Here is a 16,216-nt window from a genome sequence, read left to right on the forward strand (position 1 = left end):
AAAGAAGTTATACAAATTGCCAATAAGGGCTCAAGGATGCTCATAATCATTGGAAAATGGCAATGAAAACCACAATGAGATACCATTTCATACCCATTGGGCTGGCTATTATGAAAAACAAAGTAGCATGTGCTGCCAAGTATGTAGAGAAATCAGAACCCTTGTGCAGTACAGGTATGTATATAGGATGGTATAGGCATAGTCACTGTGGAAAACAGTGTGGCAGTTCCCCTAAAAATGAGACAATTATCATATGATCCAGCAGATTTCCTTCTGTGTATATACCCAATATAATTGAAGGCAGATACTTGAACAGTTATCTGTATATCCATGTTCTTATCAGTATTATTCACAATAGACAAAAAGTCGAAATGACACAAATATCCATCAATGAATGAATGGATAAACAAAATGTGGTATATATATACAATGGGGTGTTATTTATCCTTAAAGGGGAAGGAAATTCTGATACATGTTACAACATGAATGAATTTTGAAGACATTATATTAAGTGAAATAAACCAAATGCAAAAGGACAAATATTATAGATTCCATTTATCTGAGGTACTTAAGGTACTTTAATTCATAAAGATGGAAAGTGGAATGTGGTTTCCAGGGAGTTAGGAGAAGAGAGAATGGGGAGTTAATAGGAAATTGGATACAGAGTTTCAGTTTGGGATAATAAAGTTCTGGAAATGATAGTAGTGATTGTTGCTTAATAATATGAACGTACTTGATGCCAGTGAACTGTATACTTTACAATGGTAACTTTTTTGTTATATGTATTTTATCACAATGGAAGAAGATTTTTTTAATAACTATGATTAATATCAGCCAAGAACATATTATCTTCAAAGGAGCCGTGGTAAGAATTAACAGTTAATGTCTCAATAGAAATCATGGGAGCCAGAATAGAGAGGAACATCTTTAAAATTCTTAAAATAACTTCTGATATGGAATTCTGTATTCAGTGAGAATAGCTTTCAAAAGTAAAGGTGAAATAAAGACACATAAGGCAAACAAATAAGGAATGTGTTGCCAACAGATATATATTAAAACAAATATTGAGGACAGACAATACCAAGGTCAACAAGGATATAAAACTGTAAAGACAGGTTACAACTAGTGCAATAAGGAAAGAAAAAGATAAAGTATATAAAATTTAGAAAGGAAGAAATAAAACATTTGCTGACTATGTGCGTGTGTACTTAGAAATCCCAAAGAATCATTAGAATAAAGTGAATTTATCGAGGCTTAGATATAAAGTAAATAAATAAAAATTACTTGTATTTCTGCATACCAGCAAAAAAACAAGTAATAAATTTTTTAAATGGTACCATTTGGTACATCCCAAAAAACATCAATACCTAGAAATAGGTCTAATGAAAGATATGTAAGAGCTCTACACTGAAAACTATAAACATTACTAAGGTAAACTAAAGAAAATCTAAGTATAAAGAGATACAGTGTTCAAGAATTAAAAGACTCAGTAGTGTTAAGATGTTAGTTCTCCCCAAATTGACCTACAGATTCATGCAATTTCTTTTTTTTTTATTTAATGCAACTTCTGTCAAAATTCCACCAGAGAGAGAAAGTGTGTGTGTATAAATAGACAACCTTATTCTAAAATTTATGTGGAAATATAAAGAGATAAATAGTCAATCCTACTCTGAAGGAGAACAAAACTGGAGAACTTCCAACACTAGGTAACAATTCCTATTATACAAGTACTAGTGTAGTGTTGGCATAAGAATAGACAAATAGCCAGTGGAACAGAAGAAAATGAAAAATAAATTCACATATATGTGGTCACCTGATTTACAACAAAGGTGACACTGGAATGCAATGGGTAAAGGGTGATTTTTTTTTTTTTAAGATTTTATTTATTTATTTTACAGACAGCGAGAGAGGGAACACAAGTAGAAGTGGGAGGGGAGAAGCAGGCTTCCTGCTGAGCAGGGAGCCCGACTCAGGGACCCTGGGCCATGGGATAATGACCTGAGTCAAAGGCAGACACTTAGTGACTGAGCCACCCAGGTGGCTTTTTAATAAATGATACTAAGTCAGTTCTATATTGATACAAGAAAAAATGGATTTTACCTCTTCTCACACCATACATAAAAATCAATTCCAGATGGATCTTAGAATTAAATGTGAAAGGCAAAACATTAATGCATCTAGAAAAATATATAGAATACCCTATAAGTTTGGGATTGGCAAAGACTTAAAAAACAATAAAGCTCTAATTATAAAGAAAAAAGATAAATTAGACTAAATTAAAATAATAATTTCTGTTTGTTCAAAGACATCATCAATGTGAAAAGACAAGCCACAGAATAGAAGACAACATTGCCTATTTATATATCAAATAAAAGATTTGATTCTGGAATACATAACTAAAAAAAATCAGTAAAAGTCTGCCAAGACATTTTTTTAAATGAGCAAGAGATTTAAACTGACACTTTACTACAGAAAATATTCAAATGGCCAATAAATATGTGAAAATAATGTTAGTCACCATGAAAATGCAACTTAAGGGGCACCTGGGTGGCTCAGTACGTTAGAGCTTCTGCCTTCGGCTCAGGTCATGATCCCAGGAGGCTGGGATCAAGCCAGGCATAGAGCTCTCTGCTCAGCAGGGAGCCTGCTTCCCTTCCTCTCTGTCTGCCTGCCTCTCTGCCTACTTCTGTCAAATAAATAAAAATTTTAAAAAAAAGAAAAAGAAAATGCAACTTAAATCCACAGTGCAACAGCTCCAGAATAGCTAAAAGGAAAAATATGATACCAAGGTTAACAAGGATTTAAATAGTATTAAAGAGTATTTGGTTCAAATTCCAGCTATGCCATTTGCTAGCTGTGTGATATGCGGAGTTTGAGAGGAAGGGTGGAGGATCATAAGAGGTAGGGAGGGGAAAAAATGAAACAAGATGAGACGGGGTGGGGAGACCATAAGAGACTCTTAATCTCAGGAAACAAATTGAGGGTTGCTGGGGTGGGAAGGAGGGATAGGACAGCGGGGTGATGGGCACTGGGGAGGGTATGTGCTATGGTGAGCGCTATGAATTATGTAAGACTGATGATTCACAGACCTGTACCCCTGAATAAATAATACATTATATGTTAATTTTAAAAAAACTCATAGTGTTGCGGAAATGATTCATGTTGAATGCTTAACTTAATCCAATTTGTATCAGCTTTTATATCATTTAATCCTCACAATAACCAATATATTTAGCAATAAATCATTACAGGTAAGGAAATTGAGGCCTATGGAAATAAATCACTCCTCATGGTTATTAAAAGATAAAGGGGTGAAATACATTTCTATCTCAGCTCCAAAGTCCTTACTTTTAGTTGCTCTGCTTACTACCTACAGTTCCTCTCTTGGCAGATATGTAAAGAGAGTATTGAGTAGTTGCCAGGCATAAATGTTACTTGACACAGTATCAAATTTCTCTTACAGCGGCTAACATGTACATTTATTGTTCAGACTCCTTATCTAGGTTTTGAAGTTCTGTTGCATGGTTCTCTTGCCTGGATTCCAAGTCCTGCTATCCTAACCATGACCTAGTTATAGATTTTTTTTTTCCTTAAGATTTGTTTATTGATTTTTAGAGAAAGAGGGGGCCTGGGGGAGAGCAAAGGGAGAGAACATCTTAAACAGACTCTGTGCTGAGCACAGGGACACACTCGGGGCTCAATTTTACAACCCTGAGATCACAACTGAGCCAAAACCAAGAGTTGGAGGTTCAACAGACTGAGTCACCCAGGTGCTCCAACATAGCTGTAGATTTTAAAATACGCTACCTGGTGTCTTATACAATTCTTGGTGTTATGTTTGCTTCTTCCTGTCTACCTGCCTAGTTATGACTCACAGTTTCTCCTAAGTTAGGTCACAGCTCAAATGTCACCTTGATGATCATTGTAACATCTTCTAGGTTTATTTTCTTCAGTACTTAATCACAACCTGAAAATATATTGTCTTTCTCTTCCTCTCACCAAGAATATCATCTCCAGAAGAGCAGAAACCTACCTTTGTTTTATGTTATTTTGCTGTTTTATCTTCAGAGCCTAGAAGAATAGACATTCAATAATTACTGTATGGATGGGACTTTGTGTCCCGATCTCACAACTCTTGTGCACTCCAGCTCAAATTTCTTAATATTTCTAGCCCTGAGCCTATCCTTTCAGAACTTGACACAGCTTGGGTGATTTCACTTACCCTCCTTGTTCATACAGCTTACTCACTTTTAACTTCTAGTCTAACAGTTAATGACAGGCTCTCATTCTAATGACCAAATAGTTTCTATATTCCCTTCATTAAAATGGAATTTTACTTTAAAGGGACTTAGCTATTTTTCATCACATCTTAAAAATAAAAGTTATTTTCTGTTTTAATGTCGTAAATTAGTTATGATTCCTTATAGGATTTTACACACTAATATTTTACTTCATTAAAATGAGGCAATAAATGTAAAGCACTTGGCATATGTGGTGGATACTCAAATGTTAATGTTTCTTTTTTTAAAATTGCTTGTCTTTTTTAAAAAGTCTAGATACAGGAAATACTGTGAGGTTTGGTCTTATCAAGTACCTAAAAATTCAGACTTGAAGTTTTAAATTTTTTCCTGAACAGTAACTCAGGAATTGAAAGACATTTTTATGGCAGCAGAAGTCACAGAGAAGGTAGAAATAATAGATATTTAAAAATAAGTTTCCAATAAATAAATAAATAAATAAGTTTCCAGACCTAATTCTTCTCCTGATATGGTCCTATTTCATTCTGTTTTTTTCTAGTTCATTGTTATTGAAAATGAAACTTATTTTATTTTGTTTAAATGTTGCACCTATGGATCTTTCAAATGGACTACATATAAAGATAGTATGTATCAATAACTTACAGATGTAGGTATTAATGCAGTTGATCATATTTAATTTTAAAAATTTTGGACTCTTCTGACAGGGATGTGACTGAAATGCTGGAAATTATTTTAGTACATAAAATAAAGAACTGGGTTTTCTGATACATGCTTTTACGATATGACCCACCATTATGAACTACTGAGAGGTATTAAATTTCTGTGTGATAATGGTCTTTAAAACATATGTACATGATTTTGCTTCATAACTTTACAGTGAATATTTGGGACTGTCTTAACTATGAAGATATCTGGCTTGACTGTGAAACAACTTTATGATAAAAAATCATTAAAAAATTAATCCCTCTTACACATGTTTGTTTCAGATGTCTGTATAGTACTATTTTATTCAAATTGTTTTTCTTTTAAACATTAGCATGTACACCACAGAATCACAAAATGAACATCTGGAGGATAAACACACCCCATCATCTACAACTTCTCAGGTAAAAACCTAAAACTATTTTGTAATGTACAATATAAAAATCAATCTGATCTTAAAGTTTATTTTTCAAGTTTACCAGTTAGGTTTCTATTATATATCTAGTTAAAAAATGAGAAGGGGTCACTTAAAAATAACTAGTTTAAACAGGTACTAAGAAATGAGCGAAAGGAATGAAAAGATGGAAAGGGGTGACTAAAGATTATTTTGGAGTAAAGAGTTCAGATATCAAGAATAATGGAAATATGGCTTATTATTTCTCACCATATCTAGGAAAAACTCAATAATTTAAACTATAAGAGGTAAAGAAATTAATTAAAATGGTGTGTTGTATATTTGAAAAGAACCAAGTTTTTATTTTTCTAAGAGTACAGAGTAAGTCATAAACCTTTTGGTCTATTTTACTCCATAATAATTGCTTATGATTAGAATTATAAATTATTTACTTTTTTAAAATTTTACTTTTTTAAAACAGAGGCTTCTATGGTTCTCAAGGGCCCAAATTTTCTTCTTTTAAATATTTAAAATATTCACCATTGATTCAAATTACTTGTCTGTAAAGACTTTATCCTAGTCTCTGTCAATTTGTTATAAATTCTGAAATAATAAAACTTAAAATAGTATGGTCTTACCTCATATGACCTTTAACCCACACTAATCAAAATTCATCTTTGTGTCTTTACCTTGGCCCTTGTGTATAGTGACAGACTTCCCACAGAAGCCTTTATAACAGAACTCCAACAAGTTAATTACGATCAGATTTAAAGAACTTTGATATTAAAAGAGCTGCATAATTCATTTACATCAGCTGCTGTGATGCCTTTGCCTCCCTAGTCATTAAATGTTTCCTCTTTGCTTCCTTAATATGTCCATGCCTCTAGCCTTTGCTCCCAGTTCTTCTGATAATCCTGTGTTCTCTCTCCAATGCACTCAAAGTATTATCAATACACTCGAAGTGTTGGCCTGTGTGTACACATGCATACATGTGCATGCACACACACACACCATGACAATGAGGCAAAACTGATGATTTCTATTTCAGGGTTAATGCTACTCTGTTTTGTTTTGTTTTTGTTTTTGTTTTTGTTTTTGTCTTGTTTATCTTGGTAGAAACCTCTCAATATTCTCACCAACTAAGATGTCTTTTTTTTTTCTAAGCAGTTTCATAATTAGACTAACTACCATTAAAAGCCTGGAAGATGCAGCTAAACCCATGAATTACCTAAGGATGTTATCTATAATTAATAGTGGGAGCATGAACCTTAAATTTCTGAAAGCTTTATCTGTTTTTCTCATTTTTTTCAGTTGTATAATTTTTCAAAGAAATGAGTCCAAGTAAAATTATATTTCACCTCCTTTCCAACGTAGTTGTATTTTCATTCTACAAAAGTTTTATTAAATAATCGTTGGCAGTAAGACTGAAGAGGAACACTTTTAATTATTCTGCCTACAGTATAGCTCATTTATTCAATATGCATAAATCACAAATTAAAAATAGCAGGGACTCAAGTCTATAAAAGCTAAATCAAGGTGCTCTACAAAGTGCTCTGTTGTGACATCCTCAAATACCTATTGATATAGTGCATGAATATTCTTTTATATGTGTAATTCTCCAGGGTGACAGTAATGATATGAATTTAATTATGAGATTTGGTGGTTTTGTACTGTCATAAAATTGTATGAAAGTGTATTTTTTCAAAGATTTCCTTGCTTTACTTCAGATCCTCAAAGATAGTAATATTAGTGAACATGAAGAAACTAAGGAAACAGTCTTGTCACAAACAGAGGAAACAAAACCACAGATGGAAAAGACTTGTTCTTGTCCTCCACAAGGAAAACTGAATAAATTTATTACAAATGGTATGTGAAATAAGAAATGTAAGTAAAGAGAAAACCAGAGATGTATTTGATAAATATATATTTTTAAAGATTTTCTTTATTTATTTGACAGAAATAGAGCACAAGCAGGGAGAGCAGCAGAAGAAGAAGTAGGCTCCCCGCTAAACAAGGAGCCTGATTTGGGGCTTGATCCCAGAACCCTGGGATCATGCATGACCCAAGCAGAAGGCTGACACTTAACTGAGCCACTCAGGTGCCCCTATATTTGAAGAATATGATAAATATTAAAACACGAACCAACAAAGCCACTGCTAAATCTATATATTTACTGTACACTTTAGCTATATACTTCAGTTCTTATTACAAGCAATATGTGGACAAAGAGGAAATATTTCCTTAACTGTCAAAAACTAATAATAATTGCTTAACAGATACATATTTTAATTTTTTCATGACTTCTTCTATTAAATCTTGGGGATTAGAAACAGCATAGATTAAGGGGCTCCTGGCTGACTAGGGCAGTAGAGCATCTGATTCTTGATCTCAGTGTTGTGAGTTCAAGCCCCACAATGGGTGTGGAGCCTACCTGGAAGGAAGAAAGGAAGGAAGGAAGGAAGTAAAAGAAAGAATGACATTGATTAAATGATTAAAGATTTTTATTTAAACCCTACTTTTGATATTTAGTTTTTTAAAGATTTATTTTTGAGAGAGAGAGAGAGTGAGGAGAGGAGCCGAGGGACAGAATCTCAAGCAGACTTCCCATGGAATCCAGAGCCCATTGTGGGGCTCAGTCTGACAACCCATGAGATCATGACTTGAGCCAAAATCACCAGTTGGACATGTAACCAGCTGAGCCACCCAGGTACCTCTGATATTTAGTTTTAAGTCAGCTGGAATGAACATTATACCCTTGGCAATATTAAGGTTCTTAATAAAATTAGGACCCAAATTTTTAAAGAGCTGCTGCCTTGTAAAGGATTGTATAAATTTGCTTTACCATTAAAATTTTAAAGCATCTCATTGTCGTATATTTATATGTTGTCACCTAATATTAATAAAAGATTTTCTTGATTTTTATCTAGATATTCTATGTGATTTAACTTAGATTTTGGTCTCCATAAGTATAGATCCTATAAAGAACAATATTTAGTTTAAAATATGATGAACAAGTAACTGAAGTTTTAAAATTTTCTTTTTAAGATTTTATTTATTGAGAGGGAGAGAGAGCATGCACATGCGGAAGCTGGGGGAGGGGAGGAGGGAAAAGGGGAGAGAAAATCTCAAGCTGACTCTGCACTGAGTGCCAAGCCTGACACACTTGATCTCATGACCCTGAGATCACAACCTGAGCAGAAACAAAGAGTCAGACACTTATAACCAACTGAGCCCTCAGGCACTTCTAAAATTTTACTTTATTTACTGCTTGCTAAATTTAAACTTTTGAAACCAGATTTTACTAATTGATTTTTCCCTTAGTAAAAGTTACTTTTTAATTCACATCAATATTTTTTTTAAGATTTTATTTATTTGTTTGACAGACAAAGATCACAAGTAGGCAGAGAGGCAGGCAGAGAGAGAGGAGGAAGAAGGCTCCCTGCTGAGCAGAGACCTCGATCCAGGACCCTGGGATCATGACCTGAGCTGAAGGCAGAGGCTTTAACCCACTGAGCCACCCAGGTGCCCCTTAACATCAATATTTTTAAGGATTCTAAAGCTCAACTTGAATATCTGACAGTGAAAAGTGATTGGACTTCTTTGTAAACATAATTTCTGCACATAGATCTTACATGCACATTCCCATGACCATATACTCTATACAGTGGGCATTGTCTATACAGCAATTGTTAGGAGTAGGGTCAGGGCCTGTGAAGAGAGGAAAATGTATTGGTCACCAAAGATTATCCACTGAGATTGAGAACTGCAGTTTGCTCAGGAACTAATTTAGGAGTTTTATAACACCAGTATTGAAACTACAAATATACTTGGGTTTATAACTGGTTTTCCCCTTTGTTTGCTTTCATTTTTGATTTTTCAAATTTAGAGAAATTTATAGGAAAAGGATCTTCCATGTTTCTATCTTAGGGGGTGTATATTCTTGTATTTTCTTTTTGTGTCTCTGTCTGTCTCCATCTCCATCTGTCTGTCTGAGTCTTATCTCTGTCTCTCTCACACGCACAACTACACCCTATATATTGGTGTACAGAAACTCTTAAAACATATTTTCTAGATAATAGCATATATTCTAGATAATGGAGATAGAGCTGCAGTTTCTCTATAAATCATATTTAATTCACCAATCCCATAATGTATATGTTAATTTAGTAAGAAATCTAAACTCTCAATCACATGCAGAAATCAATCTCCTCACTTTTAATCACACTATTTATGTCTTTTATTCAGGTGGCAGCTTGCCTAGTACCAAAGAAATAGATATTCTAGAAAAATAAGTTTAGGTTTTAGGCTATTATTCTTTTTTTGTTTCTTTTAAGTTTGCTTTCAGTAAAGATACTTTGTTTTCAATAAAAGGTACTTTATAACCTTTTTCATAAAGTTGTTTTTCCTTTATTTTTTTTTTATTTTTTTTTTAATATTTTATTTATTTATTTGACAGATCACAAGTAGGCAGAGAGGCAGGCAGAGAGAGAGGAGGAAGCAGGCTCTCCGCAGAGCAAAGAGCCCGATGCGGGGCTCGATCCCAGGACCCTGGGATCGACCTGAGCCGAAGGCAGAGGCTTGACCCACTGAGCCACCCAGGCACCCCTTTCCTTTAAATAAATAAAAGGAAAGCTTTATTATATGTCCAACTATGACTTTCAAATAATCTTAGGGCCAGAATTTCTCCATTAAAATCTTATCATCAGAAAAAAAAAATCTTATCATCAGTATTATGAAGTAAGCAGTCTTGAAAGTTTAGAGCTCAAAAATAATATCCCAGATACTTTCAATTTCTGGTCCAGCATCATCCCTCCTCCTTAACATATAAAAAGCTGACTAAACTGAAAAATTAATGACTCTTATTTGTTCCACCAAAAAGGTAAGGCTAGAGGGCAAATAACTACCCCCAAATTGGAGACAGCATGAGGACACAAAGGATCATAACTTATCAGAGCAGAAACCTCTGTGAGAACCAGTACTAGGGTAGGTATACCTACATTTTAATTGACAAATTGGCTAGGGACTCAGGATGGATAAGTCTGAGTGGGGTAGGCCAGTCATGGTGCGGGAAACACACTTTTGTGAGTTTTACCTCCAGGAGCCATCTGGCAGGCGGAGGGGGAAAGTAATCATATGCAGTATACTAGAGCTTTCTGCTCTTCTTAAGAATACCTTCCCTCAAGAGAAACTGTTTGATCAGAACCTAACCTATGGGGATTTTATCTGAACCAAACTGGCCAGAGAAAAGAGAAATAACCAAAACTTATCCCCTCTGTATAACCCCCACTAGCCATCCTATAAAACCTAATGGGATAGGAAAAAAAAAAACAACTAAGAGTCACTTGTGAGGTTCATAGTGCAGGAGCAAAGGCTCACTAAAGACTGGTTCAACTCTATAGAAGTCTTCCCCTTCCCACACAACTTACCACTATATTACCAAAGGTCTTTTTACCCAGGACAATATATTCACTTTTAAGCAAAAATATGTAAGATGTATTTAAAGACCAAACAAACAAACAACAACAACAACAAAAACAGTTTAAAGAGACAAAATATCAGTAGACCCATATATTGCAGGGATGTTGGAATTATCAAACTGTGAATTTTAAAAACTATGACTAATATACTTAGGCCCCCAATGGAAAAGTAAACATGTAAGAATGGAAGGGTAATGTAAGGGGGAAATGGAAGTCCTCAGAACCAAAAAAAAAAAAAAGCTAGAAATTAAAAACACTAATGGAAGCAAATGTCTTTGATGGCTTCATTAATAGACTGTACACAGCTGACAAAAGAATCTCTGAGCTTGTGGATCTGTCATTAGGAAATTCCAATGCTGAAAAGTAAAGAGGAAAAAAAGGTTGAAAAAAGGGAACAGAATACACAAGAACTGTGGGATGACTACAAAACATAATGGGATTAGCAGAGAAGAAGAGAAAAGGCAGGAGAATAAAGATTTGAAAGCAATAATAACTGAGAATTTCCCCCAAATTAACACCAGGTGGAAAACCACAGATCCAGGAAGCTCAGAGAATTCCAAGCAGGATAAATACCAAAAAATAAACAAACAAACAAAAATACTACACTTGATTATATCATATTCAACCTATAGGAACTCAAAAGATTTTTAAAAGTCTTGAGAGAAGCCGGGGAGGGGGAACACTTTACTGATAGAGTAGCAAAGGTAAAAATTATATCTGACTTATCTGCCGAAATGATGCAAGTAAAAAGAGAATGAAATGAAATATTTAAAGTGTTGAGACAAAAAAAACACACCAGCCTAAAATTCTGTATACTACAAAATCATCTTTCAAAAGTGAAGGGTCTCTTGGGTGGCTCAGTGAGATAACTGTCTGATTTTTGATCTGAGGTCATAATCTCAGGGTTGTGAGATTGAGCTTCGCATCAGGGTCCACACTGGGCATGGAGCCTGCTTAAGAGTCTCACACACACTCTGTCTCCCAATGTTCCTCACCCCCAAATTAAAAAAAAAAAAAAAGAAAAAGTGAAAGAGAAATAAAGACTTTCTCAGACCAACAAAAATCAAACCAGCAAATCTGCCTTGCAAAATGTTAAAAGAAATTCTTCAGAGAGAAAAAAAGTATATGGGTCAGAAACCCAGATTTACATGAAGAAGGAAGAACATCAGAGAAGGAGTACATGAAGGTAAAACAAAAACTTTTTTTTAATATTCTTAAATGATTGAACACATAACATTCCACAATAATAGCAAAAATATGTTCACTGATTATATGCATTATTCTCAAACTTACATGGAACATGCACTAAGATGGACCACATTCTGTCATATGCATACAAAACACCTTAATCTAAAAGATTAATTAATTAATTAAGATTCTAAAAGAATAAAAATCATACAATATATGCCCTCTGACCATAAAGGGTTTAAGCAAAAATTCCAAAGGCAGTTGGAAAATTCTAAAATACTTGGAGATTAAACAATACATTTCTAAATAGTACATGGGAACCTCAAGTGATATTTTAAAATAGTTGGAACTAAATGAAAATAAAAATACAACTTATGAAAATTTGTGGGATGCAGTGAAAGCAGTGCTTAGAGGAAATTTTATAAAATTTAGGGGTGCTCAGTCAGTGAAGCGGCTGCCTTCAGCTCAGGTCATAATCCTGGAATCCCAGGATCGTGCCCACATCCTGCTTCCTGCTCTCTGGGGAATCTGCTTCTCCCTCTACCCCTCCCCATTCTCATGCTCTCGCTCTCTCTCTCTCTCTCTCTCTCTCTTTCTCTGGCTCATTCTCTCTCAAATCAATAAATAAAATATTTTTAAAATAGTGTGAATTTATAACATTGAATGCACATTTTAGAAAAGAATAAGAATCTAAAACCAATCTTCTAAGCTTCCACATTAGGAAACCTGAAAAAGGAGCAGATTAAGCCCAAAGTAAACAAAAGAAAATAAATAGCAAAAATTAGAGCAGATATTATTGAAACTTAAAACAATAGCAAAAATTTTAGATGCCTGGGTGGCTCAGTCTTTAAGTATCTGCCTTCAGCTCAGGTCATGATCCCAGGGTCCAGGGATTGAGCCCTGCATCAGGCTCCCCACTCTGCAGGAAGCCTGCTTCTCTCTCTCTCTCATTCCCCCTGCTTGTGTTCCCTCTCTTGCTATGTCTCTGTCAAATAAATAAGTACAATCTTTTTTTAAAAAATAGCAAAAAATCAATGAAACTGGTTCTTTTATAAAGAACCAGTTCTTTTATAAGGTTGTTTTATAAGGTTGATAAGCTCAATAGACCTCTAGCTAGGCTAAGAAAAACACAAAGAAATTATAATCCACTAATATTAGAAATTTAAGAAGGGACATCACTACATCACTACCCATGGACCTGTAGAAAGATATTAAAGATAAGATAAAAAGATAATAAAGGAATACTATGAACATCTCTTAGCAACAACACCAATTTGATAATTGAGAGGAAATAGGCCATTTTCTTGAAAAACACAATCTACCAAAATATACACAAGAATAGTGCTCGCTTCGGCAGCACATATACAAAATATACACAAGAATAGACAATCTGAATAGGAATATATCTATTAAATAAATTGATTCAAAAATTAATAACCTCCCAAAACAAAAGGCACCAGACCTAAAATGGCTTCACTGGAGAATCTTACCAAACATTTAAGAAAGAAATTATTCCAATTTTCTACAATCTCTTCCCAAAGATGGAAGCAGAGGGATAGTTCCCAAATCATTCTGTGAGGTCAGCATTTGCCTCATATCCAAATCAAAAACATTACAAGAAAAGAAAACCATAAACCAGTATCCCTGATAAGCACAGAAGATCCTCAACAAAATATTACTAAATTGACTTAACAATGTATAAAGGAATTATACATCATGCAACCATGTGAGATTTATTCTAGGTATGCAAAGTTGGTTCATATTTGAAAATTAAGGTTGGTTCATAATTGAAAATGAATGATTGTAATCCATAACATGAACAGGCTAAAGAAGAGAAATCATATGATCATAATAATAGGTGCAGGAAAAACATTTGACAAAATCCAATATCCATCATAATTTACAGATAGAGGGAAACTTCCTCAGCTTGATAAAAAAAAAATAAAATAGACTAAAAACCACAGCCACCATTATACTAAATGGTGAGAAACAGAAGCTTTCCCACTAAGACGAGGAATAGGACAAGGATGCCCTCTCACACTACTCCTTTTCAATATCATACTAGAAGTCCTACCTAATACAATAAGAAGAGCAGAAACAAAACATATGAAGAAATAAAAAATACAAAAACAAAGTATATAAAGAAATAAAACTTCTCTTGTTCACAAATGACATGATTGGGTAGAAAATTAAAATAATCAAGAAGAAAACTCCAGAGACAACAAATAAGCAAGTGTAACAAGATTGTAGGATAGAAGGTTAATAATACTAAAGTTAGTTATTGTCTTCATATGTACCAACAATGAATAAATGGAATTTGAAATTGAAAATACGGGCACCTGGGTGGCTGAGTGGGTTAAAGCCTCTGCCTTCGGCTCAGGTCATGGTCCCAGGGTCCTGGGATCGAGCCCCACATCGGGCTCTCTGCTCAGCAGGGAATCTGCTTCCTCCTCTCTCTCTCTCTCTCTCTCTCTGCCTACCTGTGATCTCTATCTGTCAAACAAATAAATTTAAAAAAAAATCTTTAGAAAATACATTTCTATTTACATTAGTGCCCCTAAAAATAAAATACCTAAGTATAAAGCTAATAAAATATGTACAAGATCTACACAAGGAAAACTGCAAAACTCTAGTGAAAGAAATAAAAAAAGAACTAAATCAATGCACAGATTTTCCTTGTTCATGAAAAAAACTCAGTATTGTCAGGATGTCAGTTCTTTCCAACTTGATTCATAGATTCAATACAACCTCAATCAAAACCCGACAAGTTACTTTGTGGATGCCCACAGACTCATCTGAGGTTTGTATAAAGTGGCAAAAGACTGAGAAGAGCCAATGTAGTATCAAAGGAGAAAAATTAGATGAGAACTAACACTACCCAACTACAAGACTTACTATAAACCTACATATCCTGTGGTCATCACATCAATATAGAAGAGCCCTACAGCAATATGACTTTATTTATCCCTCCTCTGCCTTCAGGGCAAGATTTATATATATTTTTACTTCTACATTCTTACTTTTACTTCTACATTTATGTATATATTCTTACTTCTACATTTGCTTTTAAAAGCCAAAACTCTTTTTTTTTTTTAAGTTTAAAAAAGTCTCATATTTGTCCACATATTTACATTCTCTGGTTCTCTCCATTTCTTTCTGGCAATCTGAATGTTTATGTGGAATTTTTTCCCTTCAGTCTAAAAATCTTCTTGCAGTGTTTTTTGCAGAATAAGTCTTACAGCATTCTTTCAGCTTTTGTCTGAAAGTGTCTCAATTTGGCTTTTTTTAAATTTTCTAAATAGAGGTATAATTGACATATAATCTTATATTGGTTTTTAGGTGCACAATATAATGATTCCATATTTGTATATATTACAAAATGATCACCACAATAAATCTAGTAAACGTCCATCATCATACACAGAAACTTTTTTTCTTATAATGATAAATTTTAAGATCTACTCTTTTAGCAACTTTCAAATATATAATACAGTATCACTAACAATAGCACCATGCTATACATTACATTCCAGTAACTTATTTATTTTATAACTGGAAGTTTGTAACTTCTGACCCCCTTCACCTATCTTGTCAACCCCCCCACCATCCCTGCCTCTGGCAGCCATCAGTTTGTTCTCCGTATCTGTAAGCTTGATTTTTAGATTCCATGAATAGGTGAGCATGCAGTATTTTAGTCTGACTTACTTCACTTAGCATAATACCTTCAAGGTCCATCCATGTTGTCTCAAGCGGCAAAGAGTTTTATCTTTTCCTTTCCTTTCTTTTCTTTCTTTCTTTTTTTTTTTTAAGATTCTAAAGTAATTTCTACTTCCAACATGGGGCTCGAACTCGCAATTACCAAGAGATCAAGAGTCAAAAGCTCCAACAACTGACCCAGCCCTGCACCCCAAGTTTTTTTCTTTTTTGTGACTGAATATATTGCATATATATATATATATATACCACAATTTATCCATTCACCTTAAATGGCTACTTAATGTTGTTTCCCTATTTTGGCTATTATAAAGAATGCTGCAGTGAACAGGAGGAGGGTGCATATATCTTTTTGACTTACTGTTTTTATTTTTGTTGTATAAATACTCAGAAGCAGAATTGTTGGGTCATATGGTATTTCTATTTTCCTTTCTTCTTGAATCAGTTTTGGTAACTTGTATCTTTTTCTGGATTTGTCAGGG

At 34.1% G+C, this 16,216-nt stretch overlaps 1 protein-coding gene across 3 annotated transcripts in view; it reads left to right on the forward strand.

Moving 5' to 3' along the window:
• The window catches only part of SLC9B1 (solute carrier family 9 member B1), a 65,983-nt gene that overhangs the window by 12,481 nt on the left and 37,286 nt on the right, over positions 1–16,216 (forward strand). For all 3 annotated transcript variants that reach the window (XM_082728995.1, XM_082728994.1, XM_082728993.1), the window contains 2 exons: positions 5,296–5,365; positions 7,083–7,221. In XM_082728995.1, coding sequence (XP_082585121.1) covers positions 5,297–5,365; positions 7,083–7,221 — 208 coding nt within the window. In that variant the 5' untranslated portion in view covers position 5,296. The remainder of the gene's footprint in view (positions 1–5,295; positions 5,366–7,082; positions 7,222–16,216) is intronic.

Source organism: Mustela nivalis, assembly GCF_964662115.1.
Source record: "Mustela nivalis genome assembly, chromosome: 4".
NCBI lineage: Eukaryota > Metazoa > Chordata > Mammalia > Carnivora > Mustelidae > Mustela > Mustela nivalis.